General features: G+C 42.3%; 1 protein-coding gene across 2 annotated transcripts; it reads right to left on the bottom strand.

Moving 5' to 3' along the window:
* Positions 1-1,206: 1,206 nt before the first annotated feature.
* On the bottom strand, positions 1,207-12,959 carry LOC311502909 (fibroblast growth factor 13-like). Of its 2 annotated transcripts, none has more exons than XM_084565353.1 (5): positions 12,391-12,959; positions 11,810-11,920; positions 9,530-9,633; positions 7,691-7,889; positions 1,207-3,114 (listed from the first exon to the last, which is right to left on the bottom strand). In XM_084565353.1, the coding sequence occupies exons 1-5, from the start codon at positions 12,590-12,592 to the stop codon at positions 2,975-2,977; spliced, it is 756 nt and encodes a 251-aa protein (XP_084421479.1). In that variant the 5' UTR covers positions 12,593-12,959; the 3' UTR covers positions 1,207-2,974. The 2 variants fall into 2 exon arrangements, with proteins under 2 accessions (XP_084421479.1, XP_084421478.1); XM_084565352.1 differs by lacking the exon at positions 12,391-12,959 and adding an exon at positions 12,223-12,346 and having other exon boundaries at positions 1,210-3,114.
* Positions 12,960-24,887: the final 11,928 nt, after the last annotated feature.

Below are 24,887 nucleotides of genomic sequence, written 5' to 3'. Positions count from 1 at the left end.
AGGTGTCCTTTTGCTTGATTGGAACAAAAACTTGCCAGCCACACCCACTGCATGGGTGCTGCATGGTTGGAATGAAAACCTGCAGCCACAGCGGCCCTTTCATGGATCAGTTTGACACCCCTGACTTAGAGCCTTCTATTTTTGCCTAATTTTAATTATGAAATACCAGATGCCTCACCTTGCAGTGTTCGCTCATTTCTTCACGTTTTCAAGATGAGCTTGAGTTGGTACCTGGTCTGCACCACTACATTGCTGTCTTTTTCTGCCCCCTTACCTTATGTAACATAATGGCACGATCCTATTCTGTCCTAGCGTGTGATTGGCCGCATGGTGTGCTCATCAAAATAAAGTCCCGCCCCTGGTGGCATGGATTCTCAGTAGAGCTGAGCAGGAGCAGCTGAAGATTTGACTCTCCTCGATGGTAGTCGATTACAAAGAATCGGCTCTTAAAACCGACTCGTTCGTGAACGATACATCACGAGTATATGATTGAGTACTCCATCTAGTAAACATGCTGGCATATAATACAGTAATTATAAATAGTAACAATACAATCATTTTTTAACATTTAAAGACAAATTCTATCACAAAATAGTTTATCAGTGGTGGTTTTAAACGAAACGTGTCCAGCAGATGAGCTCAGCTCAAGTCTCTGAAGTCATGTGGATATAAAAAAAACACAGTAAACATGCATTTAATCCCTGTACAGTTGGATTTTCAAAAACTTTCAGTTTAATTTGAAACTCAAACATTTGGTTATGAAGAACTAAAATGATTATGAGTTATGAAAGTCTACGCTACGAAGATTAAATGACAAACTCCTGGGACCCAGCAAAATTAAAGTTTAAAAATGTAAGTAATTGTATTATCTATTAGATATGAATAACATTTTATATTAGGTATTTATAGGACGTTTTTGTAGTGGACTGATCTGCCCAAATCATTGCTGACATAACAGCGAACACATTTATGAAGCTAATTAAAACATGTAACTGAAATAGAGTAACTGGAATGATGTTTACCTTTAATGTCAGTAATCTGAATTATCAAAGATCAGAAATAGAGACCGAAAGTTTTTAAAGTGTTCACAGAGGGCATCTAACCTAAAGCCAAAACTGTACTCTCATCAGCCTCACAGTTTTTTCAGTGCAAGGATTCATGCATCAGTAATTAAACCCTTTTCTAAATAACACATTTCAAATATGTGTGTATGAGAGGCTAATTCTGAATAATGTCCTTCATACAAGAAACCCAAAGCACAGAAGAAGTGTAAAGGGGCTGTTTCAAGAGGTGATTTAATTTGTAGCTCCTTAGTTTCCTTTGCACAGTGCATTATGGGAGAAGTGTCCATCAGCTGCATTAATAGGTTATGAGTGAAAGCATTACGTGCAGAACTTAGGTTCCAGCATCACTGCATTGCGTATGTGTACGGACAAAATTAGAACAAAAACTGGAATTCAAAACGTTTCTGCACATCACTGGAACCAACTAAAATAAGTCTCTAATCAGCTGACAAAAAGAGTTTCCATCCCAATCTTTCAGATTTCACCTCAGTTTCAGTTCCTCCACCGTGTTTACCTGCAGCCTTCTCATCCGGGGCTTGAATCAACACCATCAGAGTCCTCTCCTCACCCCATTCAGATTTCCTGCATTCATAAAGACTCCAACAATAATTCACATAATTAAATAAAATCTTAACTGAACCATTCTAAACTAGGTTTCAAAAGTCTTCAGATCAGCCTGGTGTCGATGAAATAAATAAACAGACAACTCAGTTCTTTAGAAACAATTTATTTAGTGCATTTCTAGTTTGCCCACAGCAGGAACCAAAATATTAAGTTAATCTGTGCTCCCATTGGTTCACCAAAGATCTGGTCCAACACCATTGGTCCACTCATGTTCTGGTGCAATACTATTGGTCCAGTAGTGTTTTAACACCCTCACGTTGGTTCACTAGTGTTCTGGTACGACACTATTGGCTCACTAGTGTTCTCTCCTGGTCAGGAACACGCAAGACCGGGGGTGAAAATAAAGGACCTTCGGCATGCTGCTACTGAGCAGAGGTCCACAAGCTTCCATGCAACAACAAACAAACAAACAAACAAACAGCGAGGGACGACGACAACAAACGCAAATATAAACAGCAGCGTCGCTTGTAAGAAGTAAGCATGGAAGCATATACAGTAAACCTTATATTAACCTGCTAAAGCCCTCGGGAGGTTGGTCTGATATACAACAGATCTTAAAAAGGTAAAATCCCCCCCAAGACACATGCGTGCGCACACACTTCCTCTCATTAGCCCACGCACACACACACACCGTACACCTACTGCGGGAACATTGTGTACGCAGCCTCTCTCACACGCACACACACGCGCGCACACACGCACACACCTGCATGCAAACTAATGATGAGTCCTCATAAGTGTACAAGGAATACGTTCGTCATTTTTAAAAATATGACTTGACCCCATGAGCTCTGTGTAAACATAGCGTACGGTAGAATAATTTAAGACTCTCCGGAACTCTCTGACCACTAGTCCTTTCGTAGCAATAAGCTAGTTAGTTAATACTTTGACTCTTTGGTTCTCTGTAACAGTCTGTTTATCTGACTGTGTGACTGACTGTCTGACTTCCTCCGTCCGTCTTGTGTTTTTTGTTTTTCTCCCCCCCCTCTCTTGTTCTATCCAGTCACGATGCAGCAGGAAGTGTAGTTGAGGGGGGTCCCGTCCGTCCCCTGCAGGCCGGAGCAGCAGAGGCGGGTGGATTTGATTGTCCTTGATTTATTTACATCACAGTCAGTCACAGTGGGCTCCGTTAAGTGGAAGAACACATTCCTGTTCCTTCATTATCTCCACCCCTCTCACCAGCCTGATGTGTGGGCATGTCGGCCTGAGATCTGTGTGTGTGTGCATGTGTGTGTGTGTGTTTGAGTGTGCATGTGCATGTGTGTGGGGTGTGAGGGGTGGGGGGGCTAGGATAAGTCATTGTTGCTGGGTGTCTTCCTTCCTCCGTTCAGCATAGCCGAAGCGCTACGACTTTTGGTCGGCGTGCCGCTGCCCGAACGTGAGAGTTCTGTCAGGTCGTGAAGGGAGGGCTCTCGGTACATGGCCACTACACAAGACACAAGACAACAAGAACCCGTAATAATTAAAGCATTTACCTAAATTTTTTCTTAAAAAAATCACCTAAGTTGGATTTCATTTATGCATGCAGTCTAATTCATTTAGGTCCTGATTTTAAATGTGGGTATCTTTTTATATCTAGTCATTAAAGGGGAACTACTGTTTTTAACAACCTGAACCGTATTTCTTGCTTAAATACGATTGTTTACTCACCCATGTAACTTTTGTTTAATTTGTAGTCCTTCGGAAGATATTTAGATCCGTGTATATCCATATAGTGGGAGTGACAGGGGCACCGAAACGCAGCCTCTAAATAACACATTATCTGACGGGAAACTCGTTCATTTCACCAATATTTTGTTATCGTACGCTAGTGCAATTCCCCATTGAGTCCGGAGTTACCTGTAATCATCATCCGGGGTCTGTAGGTCAATCTACAGATTAATGATGTCTTCTGACCTGGATGATGTCATCTCTGAGCGCCACGCGCACCCACGACGGTCGCCTTGTTTACCTGTTATTTGCTAATGCTAGTTTTCTGCAACATGGCTGAATATTTTTCCGATTCTGAGGTTGTGGATGAACCATAACAGTAGCAAATTACAGGTAAACAAGTCGACCTTTGTGGGTGCGCGCGGCGCTCAGAGATTACATCTTCCAGGTCAGAGGTTAGTAGGTCAATCTACAGACCCTGGATGATGATAACAGGTAACTCCGGACTCAACGGGGAATAGCACTAGCGTACGATAACAAAATATTGGTGAAATGAACGAGTTTCGCGGCAGATAATGCTTTATTTAGAGGCTGCATTTCGGTGCCCCAGTCACTCCCACTATATTGATATACGCAGATCTAATTATCTGCCGAAGGACCACAAATTACACAAAAGTTATATGGGTGAGTAAACGATCATATTTTATGCCAGAAATAAGGTCCAGGTTGTAAAAAACAGTAGTTCCCCTTTAACAACCATCAAACAAACAACACAGAAAGAACAGTGTCAGAAAGACATATCACCTTTTAAGTCGTGACAAACTCAGCAGCCATAGCATTTATTAGGAGTCGTGTTTGTGTCGATCTAAAGGATGATAATATCATATTGCCTCCACTAATTCCCGAGGGGAGTATCAGTGTCTCCAGCTAACGATGAGAGTGTTTATTCCGGTACATTTTCTTATTAAAGCTTTTTCACTGTAAATTGATGGATTCTGTCCCATACATGCAGTCATATGATCCATAGTTAACGTGGAAATATTGAATGTCCTCCACTTTCCTCTTTTCCAGGTATTTTCTCTTTCCTTTGGGTGATATCATGTTCAAAAGGCCTGATGAGTCAGACTCGGCAGCAGAGTCGTCCTAGAGCCGTGATCTCTGGAGGCCGAGGATTTTCTCTTTCCCTCTCTTATAATTTCTGTAGGCCTACACCTTTATTATATAGCTACTGTATGACCTTCAAAAATCACTGGTTCTTCCTCTTTATTTGTAAAATTATTGTTTAGCATGCTTACATTTTAATATGTGCTTCCTTGCATTTGCACAATGTGCTTAGTGTGTTCATCCTGAACTGCAACTCTCTCAAGGTGGCCTGCTAGATAAGTTCTCCTTTGTATAAAATCAAATAAAATCTCCTTATTCCACCTAGAAAACCTGAGTTAAGTTTTATAAAACAGATGGGATGCACGGTGGATGTGGACGGTGAGTCAACTTGTACTGTAGTTTCGGATTTCACCTCATACAAAAAACTATCAGGTGACGTTAGTCTCAGAATAATCAGAAATGCCTGTTCCATGATCCACAAATGAAACCGGAGATTCACGTATGCATAACTAAGCAATCTGAACATGTTCCTGTGATTACAAATGTCTAAACATGTGCATACACTGTGAAGTTTACTTTAGTTAGTTTATTAGAGGTTTGCATATTTATTTTAAATAAAGTCAGTTTGTTAGATTTTACAGTGTACGGTTCAGGAGATATACACAGATCCACAAATGCATGGTGCGTTTAAGTGTCGCCTTAAACATGGGTTATCTGAGCTTTGGGCAGAGTGATACATGTAATTCTGTAGAGAAAATCCATCTCTACTAATATAACTCATCACTTTTCCTTTAGTACCAACAGTGAACTCAACAGAGTAACATTGAGATATGAATATATGGTTCAAATAAGCTGCTGCTAGAAGAAGGACCTATTCCGCTGGGTCAATACACTGGTAAATGTGATGACTATCAACGCCAACGCTAGCAACCAACCAGAAACAATTAAAGTTTGATGGTCCATAGTATTGTTTAATTTCATTAAATTACACAGTCTTCTAATTTATGGTGTATTTCATAGTAGGTAGTGTATAAAATACGTAGTATTAAAAATCCTGCACAGGATTGGATTGACTAACCAATATACTACGGTAAAGAGATTATCAACGTTTTATTTTGTAAGATATCACAAAAGGTACTTGTCTTCTCTTTTTTTTTTTACAGCAGATTGTGAAGAACATGGCTCAGATCAGTGGAAATCTGTTACAACAAGACCATCTGTTCAACACACCAGCAACACAGCAATCAGCTTTCATCTGAGATAGACACTAGTATTTTTTCCAGTCCAGCTTGGGCTGAGACAAGACCCTCTGCAGCTTGTTGGGGTCTGGCAGGACATGTAGGGTGAGGTTGGTGTATTTAAACAGAGCGGCTGGAGACGCTGGTTGTGTTGTACAGATGGGCTTGTTGTGACACCAGTTGGTTGCAAGTTGAGCCAGCGTTAGTCTTAATAGTCGTCACATTTTTCAGTGAACTACACCGCCTGGCCAAACAAAGTCGCACACTAATATTTCGTTGGACCGTCTTTAGCTTTGATTACAGCACACATTCACTGTGGCACTGTTTCAATAAGCTTTTGCAATGTCACAAGATTTAATTCCATCTAGTGTTGCATTCATTTTTCACCAAGATCTTGTACTGATGATGGGAGAGTCTTACCACTGTGCAAAGCCTTCTCCAGCACATCCCAAAGATACTGAATAGGGTTAAATGTATGTCCATGTGTGAAAATTATGTTTCATGCTCCCTGAACCACTCTTTGACAATTTGAGCCAGGTGAATCCTGGCATTGTCATCTTAGAATATGCAGAAAATCCATTGATGGAATAACCTGATCATTCAGTATATTCAGGTAGTCAGCTGACCTCATTCTTTGGAAACATAATGTTGCTGAACCTAGACCTGAGCAACTGCAGCAACCCCAGATCATAGCGCTGCCCACACAGGCTTGCACAGTAGACACTAGGCATGACGGGCGCATCACTTCATCTGCCTCTCTTCTTACCCTGATGCCCCCATCACTCTGGAACAGGGTAAATCTGCACTCATCAGACCACATGAACTTCTTCCATTGCTCCAGAGTCCAATCTTTATGCTCCCTAACAAATTGAAGCCTTTTTTTCTGGTGAGTCTCACTGATTAGTGGTTTTCTTAAGGCTACACAGCTGTTCAGTCCCAGTCCCTTGAGTTCCCTTCACATTGTACGTGTGGAAATGCTCTTACTGTCACTATTAAACATAGCCCTGAGTTCTACTGTTGCTTTTCTTCGATTTGATTTCACCAAAAGTTTAAGTGATTGCCGATCACAATCAGGATTTTTTTCCAACCACATTTCTTCCTCAAAGACAATGGTTCCCCACTATCCTTCCAGTTTTTAATAATGCATTGGACAGTTCTTAACTCAATTTTAGTATTTTCTACAATATCCTTAGATGTTTTCTCTGCTTGATGCATGCCAATGATTTGACTCTACTCAAACAGACTAACATCTTTTCCACGACTGCAGGATGTGTCTTTAGATATGGTTGTTTAAGAAATAAGAAGCTACTCATTGCATCAGTTGGGGTTAAATAACTTGTTGCCAGCTGAAAGATAGCATCATCACGGAGCTCATGACAAAATGAAATTGGTTTAGAGTCGTACTGACTTCAGAGGAACTACTCGGAGGGCCTGTCAGGACGTCAGTGTATTGACCCAGCAGAATAAGTCCCTCTTCTAGCAGCAGCTTATCTGAACCATATATTCACTGTCGGTACTAAAGGAGACGTGATGAGTTATATCAGTAAAGATGGATTTTCTCTACAGGAATTATATGTATCACTCTTCTGAAGCCCAGATTTCCCATTTTCCCAGTGACACATAAACGCACCATGCATTTGTGGATGTGCGTGTATCTGCAGAGGAAGAAACAAGCAAACTCATCATCTCAGATAACGTAAGTAAAGTAAACTTAACAGTGTATGCACATGTTTAGACATTCATAAACACAGGAAGCCTTTTGAAAGCGAAAATTATGAGATTCGTAAAGTAGAAAAAATAGATTTGTGCATGTTGAAATTGCTCAGTTATGCACATGTGAATCTCGTGTTTCACTTGTGGATCATGGAACAGGCATTTAATTTCATTCAAGCCAAGTTTTAAACAAATGTTCACGTTAAATATATTTATCTTAGATCAACTTTGACTTCAGTCCGTTCCATCATCTGAAATGTTTTACCCCCAAGTTTCATTCTCATGTGCTCGTCCTACCTTTGAGTGGTTTGGGTATGAAGTGTGCGGCGGCCTTGTTCTTCTTGACGTGGTTCCCCTTCATGATTCCGCCCTCCTTGTTGAGCCCCAGGTACCAGGCCCGGCCGGAGGCCTGCTGCCGGTACAGCATGGACGAGTATGTGACGTAGTAGTTCTCAAACACTGACTCCTTGAACTTACACTCCGAGGTAAAATGTTCCTGAGAAACGATTCGTAAAAGCAGAAAGACAAGGAGGTGATTGAGTGGGTGTGGAGAGGGTGTGAGCTGCAGGAGAAGCGGAGGCACCAAACGTATGAGTTTGTGACGGCAACTCCATTAAAACGTGTTCAGTCATTCCTCCGCATCGCCATCAGTGCACTCATCCATCAGCATGGTCTGCTCTTTGAATCATTATCTCGGCCAGGCTGTGGTCTCCGAGAACAAACTGCACCAACTTAGGACAGCTGACATTTGCATTTCCTTATTCCTGCGTCTCCATAGCAACTGGCTACTCCCTTGAATACCAACCAGCCCACTGAGAGAAAGATGGTGCCCGGGTTGCCGGGGGAAACGGAAAGATAGAGAAGGAGAGCTATTTCTCTCTGTCGTATATTAATCTTTTGATTACGTTTGTGATCGTCAACGAGATTTGAAACACAGAGTGGTGTGCTTTGTGTGTCTGTATTTAATTTCAGGTGAGAAGATGAAAGAGGTGATATTAAATGTTGGGACTGAATCCAGCTCCTTCAGAATAACAACTCAGAGTAACAGGGACTGGACACGACGGACCGGATACTGTGGCAGCATACGTGCCTGCACAGGCGTAGCAGCGTGGCTTGTTATTACACTGAGGCGTGTTTTTCTATTTCCTCTTGGTTAGTTTTCATCCTCTGGTCTCACGGCTTTGATCCGATTGTTGAACATGTTGTTTTCGTTTCTGCTTTTCTTATTGCTTCTACACCACCCACCACTGACTCTCGAGAGCTACAGTGAGGCTCTTAAAGCACTGCAGCCAACGCTACCTTCTGACCTGTCTGAGGAGACTCATGTACACCGATCAGCCATAACATTATGACCATTATCCTAATATTGTGTGGGCCTCCAAAACAGTTGTGACTCAACAGATAAGGGACATGGGCCTTCTGATGGTGTCCTGTGGTGTCTGGAAACAGGATGTCGTTAGTGGAGGCCTTTGGGTCCTATAGGCTGTGGGGAGGAGACTGTGGATCATCCCAGATCAGTTTGGGATCTAGTGAATTTGGAGGCTAGATCAACACCTTGTGCTGTTCTTCATGTTTTTGTTTTTTTGTTGTTCCTAAAGTGTTTTTTGTGTCTGTGTCAGGCTGCATCCTGCTTGGGATGTCTGCTGCCATCAAGGAGTGTCATTGCTATGGGGTGGGGGTGCCTGGTCTGGTCTAGGTGGGTGCTACATGTCAAAGTAACATCCACACGAATGAATACCAGGTCCAAAAGTTTCCCAGCAGAACACTGAACTGTCATAAGATGGTCAATGTTATTTACTTCTTTCGCCAGCGGTCACAATGTTGTGGCTGATCGTAAACAGACAAAAAGCAATCTTTCTATGAAATAATGGCTGAAGGGAGATAAACAAAAGGAATCATCCATCGTGAGGAAGAACAATATCAGGAGGCAGATAAAAGAGACTCTGGATTATAAAACCCTGTGGCAGCTGACTCACCAGACAACACTATGGTTAAAGTATTGATGTGAGGATAGAAGGATAATGAGACGTGTCACACTGAGACCAGCTTCTGCTTCATTACTCAACAACAAAGCCAGCGAAGAAATTTCACTCTCTAATGATGATCATGGCTGTGTGTGTGCGTGTGGCGACCTACAGAGGTGTAGAGAAAGCCTTCGTTGTTCATGGCCAGGTAGAGTTTGGTCTGGACACCCTGGATTGCCACCACGCGGAGCCCCACCGGGATCAGGTTGAACACAGCTGCGAATGCACAAAATTCACACAATAAACACGTGAGGACACGCAGGAAACAGATGAGCATTCACACGGGGAGCCCCGTCGCTATCAGTGACATAATGACACTTGCATTTTTTTCTTTCTCTCCACAGAGGAGCTATTTTCAGGAGGTCAGTCAGACGCTGAAGCTTCTGAATTACACAAACGATTTAGCTCTCAGTGTTAAAGCGTGGGATGAAAAGAATTATCAAACGGAGCGCTGCAAAGCAAGGCTGGGAAAATATTAGGAAAAGCAATGGACGCAGTTTAAGAGTTATGACACAAAGCAGAGCAACAATTAATGATCTACATTAACTCAATCATTCATTCTGTAAAATGTCAGAAATCAGTGGACAGTGCCGATTACAATTCCCCAAAGAGAATATTATGCTTTTAAACTGCATTTTTTCTCCCTGTATAATTATCCAAACTTTAAAACATATTCACATACATCAGAGAAAAAGCAGCAAAATCTTAACACTTGAGAAACTGCAATCAAGGCTTGTTTGACGGTTTGCTTGATGAGCATCTTTAAATAAGCATCATAAGCGCGTGGAAACATCCACTCATTTATCATGCACACATCTGAGCATGCAGAGAGGACATGCTCAGCCTTTTTTTTTTTTTTTTTTACACTGCAAGATTCAAGGTGCTCTGGTGGTTTATTAATATTTTACAGCACAATCCATAAACCCTGACTACCCAAGCCATGTCAGGCTGTTCGAGGTCTTTTTTCTTTTCTTTTAGTAAATGTGACGTGAAATCAGCGACTGTGAGTCTGACTTGAAAGATATGTGCTGGTTGAGCAGATAAAGGATGTATGCTGGTGCTTTTGACGTGCTTTGCATTCACAGCTACAGACAAAAGCTATTTATATGTTATTATAAGCAGGTGAAGCACAGACGGAATTATTCCCAGCAGTTTGACGAGTCAGGCCTTTTTATTTTAATTATAGTCATTTAGCTAAACATGTTGTTCATAATGACTGTGGATTACACTGATCATCACTGGGGAGGAGGCGTTACATGATGTTTACACCACGTAACCATCTCATTAAAAAATATAATTACATAAAATAGCCTTCCTGTCGTTGCCGTGTTCGTCTCTGCGAGCCGTTGGTGGCCTGAGAAGCAGCCCGAGATTAATGTGAGACGCTGGCAACACCAACGGCGCTCAAGAAGGAGAGTGATTGCTGTCTGAGGCCAAACAACAGAATTGAATTAGCCGTATCAATCACACGCTGAAGCCTGAGCGTGTGTGAGAATGAGAGAACGAGATACAGAGGCTCGGCCCGTCGGTCAGTCGGTCGGTTCAGGCCGGGTATCTTTTATTATTTCAGGGTATCTCCTGTGAATCCATTTCCCTGAGCAGGAAGCAGTGCTGCCGTCTGACGTTTTGGAGGAAACGCTGTCGTACTAATTAAATGAACACTTGACGTGTTGTTGAGCGACTCACTAAATTAACACCTCCACGTCAGACTGATTTCCACTGGGGGAGGTTCATCGTTAAATTGGATTTTTACGGGGTCTGGGTGCTAACTCCAGAATGGATATCTACTCAAATTAAATCACCCCTTGCTATACTCAACCTCCAGCAGATTATAATGTTCTGTCGCACCATGAAGCGTTTTATATAAACCAGCATGATAAGAGAGAGAGCATGCAGCACAAATATTATAAAGATGTAAACATTTTACACAGAAAAAACTTTAAGACTGTAACTGTTATCAGTGAAACAGTCACACACATTTGTTTTTCCATTTATGCTCTAACCTCTGATGCTGACTTAAGAGACTGTTTGATTAATTAATTGGTTTGCGGATTAATTTTTTGATAACAGATTCTCTGTTTTATTCATTTTCCCAAGTATGAAAATCAAACTACTTGGTGTTTTGGTTTCTCACAATGAATTCTGATAATAATTTGAACAGCCTTAGGAGTCGGACTGTTGGCAAGATTAATAAAAGCAATTTCAAGATTTCACCACGGCCTGAGGGATACGATTACGAGCATTTGTCACTGACATTTTATAGTTAAAGCAATTCATCTACGCCGTTAAAATAACCGCCTGATTAACCTATAACATAATTAATCATTAACAGTGAAAAAAGAAAGAACTGTGGTGACCAGTAGCTTGTTATATGTCCCAGAGTCAGACCTACCAAAGGCGCTGTCTTCGTCCTTGGTCCCATCGATGGTGCCGTCAGGCTGCATCTGCAGCTGGAAGCCCTGGCGACTGGAAAGTCTGGTCACAATGCCCTTTAACTGGGGCTCTGAGAGGAGAGGAGAGAAGACACATGAACTATTTTCACGCCTCATAACTGTCATGTGATCGTATGAATCAAATCCAGCAGTCTCCAAGAAACCGGAAGTGTCAGAAGAGGAGAAGCTGTTAATAATTCCATACACCAGAGTTTGATGGGCCCAGCATCAACCCCTGACCCCCTGGACAATACCACACTCATTAAAATCACATATTACTTGACTGCTGTATGACGACAGAGTCCAGACTCTTTAAATCAGGATCCTGTCAGTATGAATGTAACTACAAGACTTTTTACATGAAGTTATTTACATGAGAGAGATTTGTGGAGTCGTGCAACAGGATCAGATCCGAGATGGGCCATCCACAGGGTGATGGATGATGAAGAGATGAGGATGGTGGTGATGAGGATGGTGATGAGGATGGTGGTGTAGATGGTGTCCCCCTGACTTTGACACTGCTCTTCCCCCACCCTCAGACCTGGTGGTCGCCTTCTCTTCCGTTTCTTCCTCGATCCAAACAATTTGACACGCGAGAACACATTCAGCTTGCTTGGCTTCTCGTTGGTGCCTTTGCTGTTGCTCGGGCTGCCGCTGCCGCGGCAAGCATTCGCCTTCTCCCGCTCCCTTGCCTGCCGCTTTTGGCGGATGAGGGAACTGGCGATAGCCGCTGCCCGGGACATGTTCCCCCGGTGGAGTGAAACAAGGCTGTGCGTCCCGGGTGGAGAGGGCGTTCGCGGACAACGCGGTAGGGGTGTGTGGGGTGCGGGGAGGGGGTCTACGCCACCCACGGCTCAGTTCACATCACACACCGGCCGTTGCAGTCTCGCAGACATCCGTGCTTCTGAAAAACGTCCAGAATCCTCCATCGGCGCGTCCGGGCGCTTCATGGAAGTCGTTAAACAAATCCGGTGACTGAGCGTTAACGACGCCGCCTCACGCACCCCCCCAGGGGGTCTGAGAGGTAAAAGCCCTCTAAATCTTCAGGTGATTTTCCAGAGTGTCCCGAGAGAGCAGGGATGAAGAACAGCGGAGTGCGTGGTGATCCAGTCCGGGTCCAAGAGGCGAATCAACAGCTCATGAGCTGGTGTGAAGACACCGGGGGTTGTTGCTGATGATCACTGCAGCTGCTGCTTCCTCTCCTCCTGCTGCTGCTGCTGCTGCTGCTGCTCTGCACCTCTCCCCCAGCGACGCTCCGCTCCTCGACGCTGTCCGTGACAGAAATGCAGCAGCCGGAATGTTTGTCAATGAAAAAGCTCGGCGCTGGTTCAGTGGCAAAGGGATCATGATGCAGCCGTGCCGTTCATAAAACTGCTGCAGCCCTGCCCGCCCCGAGGAAGAACTGCGAGGAGGGGGGTGGAGAGGGAGGGGGGGTGTATATGTGCGTATAGGTGATGTGCGTATGTGGGTGTGGGGGATGTCGGATGGAAATTGAGGGGGTTAGGCATCTCTTTCCAAAAGGGCACCTGTAGCCCTGTACCCCACGTGGCATGATATTTACATGTTACACTGAATAGGCTTGATAGGCAGGGAAGATTGGTGGAGGTGGGTGAGGAGGGGGGGAGAGAGGGGTGTAATAAAAGAGGATGGAAATAAACGGGGAAATAAGAGTGAGAGAGGAGACAGACAGGTGAATGACTGAGGAGAGAATAATGGAGGAGGGGAGAAAATTAGATATTGAGTGGGTCTGTGTGTGTGTGTGAGGGAGAGGGAGGGGGAGAGAGAGTAGAAAAATGGATAAGAAGAGAGTATGATGAATGAAAAAGAAGAGGAAAATATAAAAGAGCAAGAGAGGAGATGAAGGGGTGGAGAAGGAAGGGAGGGAGAGGATAAACGGAAAACTACACATATATGAGGAGAGAAAAATAATGAAAAACACAAGGAAGACAGAAACGGTAAAAGGAGTGAAGGGACAGTGATGGAAGAGAGAGACTTGGTGAGTGTCTATGAGCGAGAGAAAGTGGTTAAAGAGAGAGGGAGGGAGAAAGGAGGGGCTCTCGTCTTATTTTGGTGCAGAGGTTCACCACTGCTGAAAGGCTGCAGCGTGCAAAGGAGGAGGTGAATAACAGAGAGGGCTCCTCAGTCTGGCTGAGCTTCCCTTCCCTTTGCATTACCACCAGAGCAGAGGCACACATCCAGCAGCAGCAGCAGCAATCAGCCCCTTCATGCATGTCGGTCGGCCCCCCCCCTCCGCTCCCTCCACGGGAAAACAGATTCCCAGCTGTCAGAAGCAGATACAGCTGCATGGCAACTGTGATTGCAACTGGTAGAAGAAGAAGAAGAAGAAGCAGAAGAGGATGAAGAAGAGGAGGCGGTGGACAAAGACCTCGACCTGCATGTGTCACCTGGCGCCGGACCGCAGGAACAGCCCGTGGGCCGTGATGCTGCTGGTTCGCTGGTGGAAATCGATGGCTCGAGTGCAAGAGGATGTGGTGAGCAGTACACTACACGACTGAAGAGGAGGGAAAGTCAGTAAGCTGTGAGCCACTGTGAGAATGAGCTGTAGGAAGTGATTGACTGTGGACAGAAACTGGGGTCAGGACCTGGTCACTGAAGCGGAGCCTTAAGCCTGACACTGACCGAGGAAACTGAACCTGCAGCCTCCTGGTTCGGTAAGACCCTTGTAAATGTATAGACAGCTTTAGGTGAGACTACACATTCCCTGAGACGTGACTCGAGCCCAATAGAGATTTCATAACCAGCCTAAAAAAAAAAAAAAACAACATGCACGAGGTACAACCAGAGCAATGAACCGACTGAAAGCAAGTTCTAGTCCTTCATCTTTTTTTTATGAGATCCCTGCTTTTAACCCGCACCACGTGACCCTGAGAGCAACAGCCACACAAAAATGCGAGCAGCGTAAACAGATCAAGCTTCTAGGGAACATTAACACGAACCATCCTGCCTTCGTTCGCCCACAATAAACAAACTCACATGTAACAGAAAACAACTAAATCAATGGGAGGATCGATAGAAAAGCAATCAAACAAATGAGCAGCAGTGCATCGCAGAGGGAGGAATTAGTAATGGATTAAAAAACGTATCCCCACTTAACTGAAATCAATTAACATTATCCAAAGTTAATTAACGCATCTGAGTTTACATGCCTGAATATTAACAGAAAAGAAGTGCATTAATAATGTAAATAGCCGAAGGAACTTAAAGTCTAATTTTACTAAGTGCATGTTCTTTGGGTTTTGGTTGAAGCTCTGCAGCCTTTTTTGATTTCTAAACTTCTGTGATGAGCACAGCGGGCACAGGTTGCAGCTTTTCGCAGCCTACATTACAAGGTCATTCACACAGCTATGAATGTGGCTGTGTAAAAATTGGCCGGAAAATGCAGAAGGAAGAGAAAGTTACCTCAGTTAAAACAGTGGAAAACACAGCATACAGCCCTTAGCGATGACTAAATACAACCATATGTATGCCATTCTCAGTATGACCTTGAATGCCAGTTAAAGAAAGTATAATCAACCTTTAGAAGACTATCAAAATCTGCAGCAAACAGTCCGATAAACTTTTTCCTTTTGGTCAAATTTAAGGTGTAAACTCATTGGATTACTTCTTATTTTGGAGGGGTAAGAAACCACCCTACAGGCAGACACAGAGTTTTATAGTAAAACGATTAGACAGAGTGCAAAGAGCTTTTGATCCCAGGTCTCTGAGGGGAGTTGTTGTTAAGTTAAGCCAATAAAACAATTAATTCAACGCTTCAATTGGACCAGATATTGTTTTCTGTGTTTCTGTTCAGTGACTTCTTTTTTTTTTTAATAAAGTTTGTCGAATATTCGGGGCTTCAAATCCTGAAATGCATCAAATATTAATTTATCATCAAGGCTGCACAGGTTACAGCTTTGAGTAGCCTACATTAGCAGATCATTCATACAGCTATGAACGTGTTCTATGAAGACCAGTGCTGTCCTGCCCAGCAGAAGGGCGCGTCCTGCCTTGTATTCAGCACAATGGACAGCGCTCTAAATTTCTAAATTTCAAAACACAATAATAATACAATAATATAACACAATCAGGATATAATTTCTACCACAAAATAAGGAATATAGATTTAAAAACCTTTTAACGGTTTATCCATAACACCACGGCTGTATCCTACAAGTCCCTTTAGAGACTTCAAGTGCATCTTCTGCACTCTAACGGCCTATTCCCAAAACATATAACAAAGTTATACGTGTCTTTTAATGGATTTTAAAACACAGTCCCCTTTAAATCTCACCAGTTGAGTTTGGTCTCACCTGAGGCCGATCGACGGAGAGGGAAAGTCATGCTGCGCCCGTGGAGCTCTGGAGCCGTGTGCTCACGGCTTTTCGCGCTTCCTGTTGTGCGTTTGCCTCGACGAAAAGAGGTGGAATTACCGAAGTTCAAACCAGAGAACTCTCCACGGCATTGGATCCATTAAGTCCGCGCACATGGCGTTGACGGGGGATCATTACAGAACATTAGAGGCCATTAAGCCGTTGGAACTGGTCATTAATGATTCATCTCGAGGCCCCGCTGATCTGGCACAATAAATGAGGGAGGGAGCCAGCAGGCCGTTCCCCAATCAAAGGATATATCGAGTCGTGTGTTATATTTGTAAGAACTGGGAAACTAGAGGGGTACAAATACATCTAAACCTTGGTGCAACCATGAGAGCTCTCTATTGACCTCCAAGCAACCCCTAGACTCAACCTGCAGCTCTTCACTATCCAAAAACGTAAACATGAGTTACTTTATGTTTATGTTTCAGCTAAACTGTTTATTATGTTTTTGAAGTAAAATGTTACAGTGACTGTTGAGGGTTTCCTCAACTCCAAAGTCATGTCATCAAATTCTTAAAAGGGGCGAGAAGGTGGAACCCACTTCCTCAACTATCAGCAACAGAAAACAAGAAATTACCAGCGCAGAAAAGACGGCTTAGATCGTCTTCAGTCGCACCAATGGAAATACAGTATTACAGTGGTTACTTAAAATGGGGAACTTTAGAAATACACCGATCAGCCACAACATTATGACAGGAGAAGTTAATTACATTGACCATCTCGTGACAATTCAATGTTCTGCTGGGAAACTTTTGGAACGGGCATTCATTCATGTAGATGTTACTTAGACGTGTAGCACCCACCTAGACCAGACCAGACACCCCCACCCCATGGCAATGACACTCATTGATGGCAGCAGCCATCTCCAGGAGGATGCAGCCTGGCACAGGCACACACACAAAAACGATTTAGGAACATCTAAAAAAAAACATTAAGAACAGCACAAGGTGTTGACCTGGCCTCCACATTCACTAGATCCCAAACTGATCAAGTATCTGTGGGATGATCCAGAGACCCCTCCACTTAATCCATAGCACCCAAAGACCCCCACTAACAATATTCTGTTGCCAGACATCACAGGACACCCTCAGAAGGCCCATGTCCATTCTTTGTTGAGTCACAACTGTTTTAGAGGCACAAGGGAGACCTATGCAATATTAGGAAGGTGGTCATAATGTTATGCATGCTCGTTGTATATCACAGATAAAACCACATCAAACCATACCATAGCCGTAGACATCAACTTTAAGGTTCCATGCCCGTAATTTCTCTTCTTATCTTATTAACCGAGGCCAGTCAGACATTGTTCAAACTCTCAGCATTTTCTACAGATATCCAGTATTTTCACATTTTCACAAGCGTTTAGAATTGAATTAAAGTATAAGATGAGATTTTAAAAAATGTATTATACTGTATCTGCACTGAAGCCTTTAGGACAAAATGTTAAATTAAACAAATGGAAGAAAAACTCAAACAGCATGCACACAATTACACAAAAACACACACACAACTAATGGCTTTGCACTATGTCTCCCACTGGTCTATAGACTCTCCTCAATGCATGCCATCATAGCACATTAAATAGGAACCTCACTCAGGCCAATGCTGCCAGTCCAGGATTACAAAGAGACACCACAAAAGCATCCATAACTCTATATTATCAGCCCATTACACTGTTGTCCTGTTACAGTGCTTCCTGTGAAAGCGGCCTGTTAAAACACAACGCATCCATTTCACGGAGATGATACAGAACGTATTACAGATTGCAGAGCGTCCGCTGCTGCTGCTGCTGCACACTCTGCAGTACAGGGAAACATAAAAGTCAACGAAAGGCAGCGAGGCAGGATGTTGCTGGAGAACATGTCAACTCAGCAACTTAAAAAGTGAAGCTGACGGGAGAGAAGTATAGAAGTTTATCTGAGAAAACATCTAAGTTTACATGATCAGTATTTCTATAGGAAAAAAAACATGTTGTTCTGTCTTGTTTTTTTTGTGTGTAGGTAACTGTATTATTCTGGTTTCTTGCGATCTGGGAAAGTGGAAAAGATCTGAAAAGTCATGTTTATCCTTTCCTCCTTTACTTATCTATTCAACTGAGCTCAAATACAATTTTGGCTTTGAACAAACAAACAGTTCCACTTGAAATAGCTTCATGGCCTTGGCTTGAAATAGCGTATCGCAGGTATGCTTTGGCAAAGGTTTCAAGACCAGCAGCCTGGGCTGGTAGCCAGGATTCAATCACTGTAGCTGATTAAAGAAAAAAACCTTTGCAGGCGTTGAGCTTCCTTTCAGATGCTCCAGTCATCACCAAAATGATCCGCCACTAGATGGCACCAGATTATCAGATAACATCATGGAGGAAAAGGAAGGCAGAAATAAAGTTTGTGCTGGACCCTGAGATACAAATCCACAGGGAGTCACCTCTGTATAAAAACATTACGGCCATCCATCCAATTTATAAGTCTAACCTCTTTAAGAACAATGTGTTAATGAGTTCTTGTTACGGCCAAACTTAATCCTTAATTGTCTTATAATATACAGCGGTGACATATAACCCTACTTGTCTGTCCACTCAAGACAGAGAAAGAGAGAGAGAGAGAGAGAGAGAGAAAGAGAGGCTGGTTTTATTTCCTTATTTGAACAGTAATGTCTCAATTAAGCAATTAAACATCCTTGAAAACATGTCATTGTTTAGGAATACCTCCTTTAGCTTAAGTTCCCAATATACTGAAACAAATATTGACGTCTATCAATCATTGCACTAGCTTTTGAATAAATTCTCCCTGAATTCAATTTTTATTTTGTGAAGATGAACTGAGCTACGTTCAAGTAAAATGTAATCATTTCTCCACTACATAAATCTACCCTCAAAAAAATAAATAAATAAAAACGAATCGGCTGCTCTGACATGGTGTGGGAATCACAGGAGAGCTGTACTGCACTTCATTATGTACAGGCGCTGTTATTGTCCAGGGGTCTCAGTGGATTCATCATCTTATAAATCATGTTTTATGGGCTCGGTGTTATTGCTTTTTCCTGTGTATTGACGTGTTTACTTTGTGCGCGCTCTCTGAGTAAATGTTAATACACTCACTTGCCAGTTCATTAGGTACACCGGTGAAAACAAATGCATTCCAATAAAACAGTTCTGTACCAAATCAGAGCTTGGCTGCAGTATTTTTGTACTATTCAATTGTTAGGTATTAGGCTAAATAACAGAAACATGGTTGTGTTCAGTTCAATCTAGTTTAACAGCACCACAAACTATAGCCTAATCACCACCTTTATTTCACCAGTTTCAACACAAATTTATCATTATGGATTTGGTGCAGGACTGTTTTATTAGAATAAACACATTTTCACTAGTGTGCCTAAACGCTTTGGAAAGTTTTCATTTATTTCTTCAACAGTCTGTGGCTGTCAGGAGTAGTTGAACATGTTGCTATACTAAGCCCTGCTGGTAGCTAAAGCTAAGCTAACTGAGGCTATTACCCTACATGTAGCCTGTGTTTGAAAATATTAATGGGTGCCGTCTAGCTAGGCTCAGATATCACTGCTGAATCATTATCAATTAATATTTTTTAATTGTGATTTGTTGCCTTTTGTGTTAATTGTGTGTTTTCTTTTGTACAACCTGTAAATATTGTTTGAAAACACCTCACCCCTGCGTCGTTCTTCAACGTTGTTGTTTTTACCCAGCGTGCAATGGCTCACTACTGCCCCCTCCCCAATGTGGCTCCCACTAAAGTAAATGATTTTCACACTTCGACGTGAGGGGGCAGTAAAGAGCTCGATGTAATTTGTCGCAACCGGGGCTTCATCGACTACGTCGACTAATTAAATACGTCGATTTGCATAAAATACGTCGACGAGTCGCAATTGTTTAGAAAGAAGTCCTTATTCAAACGGTAAAAGTGAGGAAATTCATGAAACAGAGAGCCAAACTCCTGAAAGACGTGTCTCTTTGTTAATTATTGTATCCAGTCGAGGGCAGTAACTTGAGCTGGAACCTGACAAAATCCTTAAAGTAGAAGAAGACAAAGTGGCCGCATGATAGAAACGTCTTCCTACTGTAGCTGATCCGCTGAATACTTGGATCATTACGCTGAATTTAGTCTGATTGTCATTATCAGCACAATTCTCTTAAGTTAAAACACACAAAAAAAATGTCCTTCATTCATAGATATCATGCTTAAACATGTCTTCAGTATGTTTAAATAACATTTATTAGGAAAAGTTCAGTCATATTTATTTCTGCAATCAACTGTTCAGAAAATAGTCGACACCATAATTATCATTAAAATAATGACGGATAGATTAGTCGACTAATCGGAAAACAATCCACAGATTAATCGATTGAAATAATAGTCATATGCTGAAGCCCTAGTCACAACACACTGATGCAAATGAGACTTTTAAAGGACGCAGTTTACCTGTAAAAAAAAATAAAAATAAAAAAAAATGACACAACAGGTCCCAGGAGAATAAACCAAGCTTTAGACTTTTCAAACTGTGTTTTTGGTTTTAGAGAAAAAAGACTTAGTGGATGAAGACCATCTGGTTTTGAAATATATTCAGAACACCACATGGCTATTTATCTCCCACTGAACGGCAGCTACAGTTTTAATTTTTGTGCTAGATCTTGTTGATAATCTTCTTTGTATAGTGGAAATTGTCACCTTATTGACAGTCAGCCTGATTTTTTTTTTTTTGTACATCCTTATACCTTACACCTCCTGCTGTTTATTCATTATCCTCATTTTCCACTTCCACTGTCACTGTTTGTTGGCTGCTCAGCAGTACATTAAATATTAATGCAGTTAATTAAGGTGGACAATCAGTTCAAAAAGCTCATTTAGCCCACAGATTAGAGAATAGATTTTAGGAGTATGTTGTATATATACATGTATGTATGTAGCTGTATATCATGGTGCATAATGCAAAAAGGATTCCAACTCTATTTATTCTTATCTGCTCAAGTTTATGTTACTATGCTGCTGTTTTGTGAATGAGTACCAGTTTCTTTCATGAAATATTATTATTATTATTCATGATTGATGCCCAGTTCAGTTCGGGGGGGAGGGGGCAACTCCCTTTTTTTTTGTCTCCATATGGCAATGATAGTTTCCCAGTTTCCATTGCGGTGTATTAGACGTCGATTTTATTGCCGTCCCGATGGTTGGTGGGAATGAATGTGTGCGTGTTTGCCGCTGAAATTAGACCTGAGAGCCAGGAACCAATTTAATCATAAGGAAGTAATAACTATTTTTTACCACGTAGTGGATATATATTGAGCGCGATGCAGGATTAAACAACACAAAGCGAGGTTTAAGAGTCTCCTTCTTTACTTGAAATAGCCTAGGGCGCTACAGTTTAAAGCTTATACTCTATTCTGTGGACTGAGGGGACAATGGAAACGAAGAGCATCATCACAAATAAACCCTTTTCCCTACTTTCTGTTCTCAGTAAAGAGAAACAAAAAACAGTGTCCTCGTATCGGACAGGGGTTCGTGGTTACTCACCCTTGGCGGCATGCTCTTTATCCTCTTTGCCTTTCGTTTTCCCACTCATGGAGCTCCACAGCTTCTTGCTCTTTCGCTGAATCAAACTTCTGGTGAGAGACGCAGGGAAACGGTTTCACTTCTTCCTCATCCTCCTCAGATGTGTTTTCTCTTCAGGACCAGCGCAAAAACCCTCCGACCTCTTCCCCTCAGTCCCTTCTCATCTCCTCTCTCTCTCTCTCTTTCTCTCTCTCTCTCTGTTTGAGAGATGTCACCATTAACCAGCACGAGCGATCCAAACACGTGCACGCGCGCACTGGGAGACAAAGAGAGAGAGAGAGAGAGAGAGGCACAGGGAGCGTGCACGAGCACAATGTGTTCATGTTATAGCCGTCCTGCATGGAGGAGATAAACTCAAGGGGTTCACATTAGAAAGATTTAATGGAGCATTTATTCATCTGGCTCTGTTGAGATGTTCCCGGTGTCTTATTGTAAAGTTTCCGTGTTTTCATTGTTAACTGATAAACTTAACTTTGAATGAGACGCTTGATTTATTTTGACCTCACAGACAATTATCCACGACTAACATTTACAACCTCTCATAAGAAAGCGGCCAATTTATTGTCTACGGTTAAAATCATAATATAAAGAATTGCGATTTCTCAATTATTGTGTTTACTCTGAGTAGCTACTCACTTGCCAGTTCATCAGGTACAATTGCATTTTTAGTAAAACAGTTCTGCACTAATTCAAAGCTTCGCAATGGTTCCTCAGTTTGTGTTGTTTGCAACTGTAAATGTTCAGCATTCAACGTAAAAATTACTGATGCACAGAATCAAGCATTTACTAAAAGCCATTTATTGCAGCTGATAAAACCGTAAAGATTTGTCAGATATTGCAACCAAAATGAAAAGTCCTCATTACCTCGTACACTGACAGATACACTAAAATAGGAGGCGCATTTTAGCTTCAGGAAGGTGACTTTATTTGCAAGGTTGTCTCTGGTCCAATAAATGCAGATCCACCTGCAGACTCAGCGGTCTACACTATGCAAAGGAATCAGTTTATTGATCATTTAATCCATGTGTACATGGATTTATTTATTTTTTTTTAACAGAGGCAGAAGTAGTGTACACTTGCACATTCATCCCATGACACTCAGCTCAACACAGAGTTCATCCAATAATTTGCATTAATAGTAGTACACATTTCTTTTGTTGAATGCTCAATCGTTGTCATTTCATCCACTAACCAACAGAATTACAGTAATAGTGCAATTGGCAACTTTAACTGAAAAGCAACAGGAATGGACCGGTTTCAGTTTGCTGATGTGAAGACGTTGGGTCAGAGATAAATATAAACTACCTCATGATTTGTTGTCACAGTCCAGTCTCAGCTGAGCTGGCAGCATCCTGTAGATACATGACTGTAAGACACTCTGGAGAAATGAAATGCACAGAGCAGATCGCAAAAGAGCCGCGGTACTCAGACTGAGTAATATCCAAAATATACACTCTAATAAAACAGCCCTGCAATAAATCTTAGCTCCAGGACGGAGATGTCATTCAGCATTTGTTTAAAGTAATTCTGTTGATTCAGGCCGTGGTTTGTAGAACTAATGAAACAAATCAAAGGCAAAATAATAATTAAACCAAGTCATGAGAAAATTATTATATTTACCAATATATATTTTAATTAAATAATATTCAATTTCTGGCTGACAGAAAAGAAAAGTACGGACTCCTCAGGCCTCATGACTTCTTTTTGGCGATGCTTCCTCTCAAAGTTACCTTTGCCCCCGATGCTTTTCTCTCCACTGACGATCCTGAATAGAAATATTTGTTTTAACGTTCCCTGTCAGCTTCGTATATTAGGTATGTGTGGAAATCGTGTCACAGTGGCTTTTTGACTCTTGTACTAAATGAGCCAGCAGACCAGAGCACAGCAGGCCCTCAGCCCCTCCTGCCCCCGAGAGGATCACTGATCTGGGACCAGCTGCTGCTTTAGAACAAACAGTTCAACGTAGGCCTGCTCCTGTTCTCACTAGAAGAACCCACTCTGATAAAATGCTCCCAGAGATGTAGCACCCACCCAGACCAGACCAGGCACCCCCACCCCATAGCAATGACACTCCTTGATGGCAGCAGCCATCCCCAGCAGGATGCATGAAAAACAGCACAAGGTGTTGACCTGGCCTCCAAATTCACTAGATCCCAAACTGATCAAGTATCTGTAGGATGATCAACAGAGGCCCCTCACCTCAACACATAGGACCCAAAGGCCCCCACTAACAACATTGTGTTACCAGACACCACAGGACACCCTCAGAAGACCCATGTCCATTCTCTGATGAGTCACAAGGGAGAAAACGTATTTATTTGTCCCTGATTCATACAACACACAGTAACACATTCAGAGGGTTAATCTCATCTCACCTGTCCAGACAGTGACAGATGAAGTGTCAACAGTAGGTGTTTAGTTAAATCACCCCTGAAAAATGCTCATGTCATATATTTCATCATGTTTTCACATGGCAGCAAATTACTCCTCTGACGTAGTGGAAACATGCCTGGAGCTAAATTAGAAAAACCTGACTAATCTTCAGATGTATGAGCCAGATTTATTTTATTTTTTTTGGTAACTTGTCACTCATGATAATTCCTCTGAGCTGCAAACAGGTCTGAGGTCAGCTGCACACCGCTCTGTGCTCACGGGGGAACAGGAACGGCCGAGACATTGACCTCATGAGTCATACGCTGATGGCAAAATAGCTGCGTGATTTTACTGGAAAAGAGAGGGGACGTGCAAATCGACTTGATCCCATAGATCGATCCAGAGAGCGGAGTCTTCATCTCTGCATGTAACCAGGTGCACACGCAGAGATGAAGCCTCCGCTCTCTGGAGCTGCACAATTAGATGGATGACTGAAGGCAGCTCTGTCAGTCACTGCAAATTAAACAATGGTCGTTCTTCCTGACTCAACTCAGTGAGGAAGTTAATCATTAAAACGGATCCCACAACCAAGAGAGAAGAAATGTCATGAAATGCAGAAGTGCAGAAATTTGTGGGAAAATAGTATACAGCTCATTAATTGTAGCACTAATTCTCTCTAATTGTTCCTCTGCCCCAATGATTTCACTTCACTCTGCACATATTTACAA

The sequence above is a fragment of the Chelon labrosus genome (genome assembly GCF_963514085.1).
Source record: "Chelon labrosus genome assembly, chromosome: 17".
In the NCBI taxonomy this organism is placed as follows: Eukaryota; Metazoa; Chordata; class Actinopteri; order Mugiliformes; family Mugilidae; genus Chelon; species Chelon labrosus.
The sequence above is the reverse complement of the archived record's forward strand: the minus strand, read 5'-3'. Positions and strand labels throughout refer to the sequence as shown.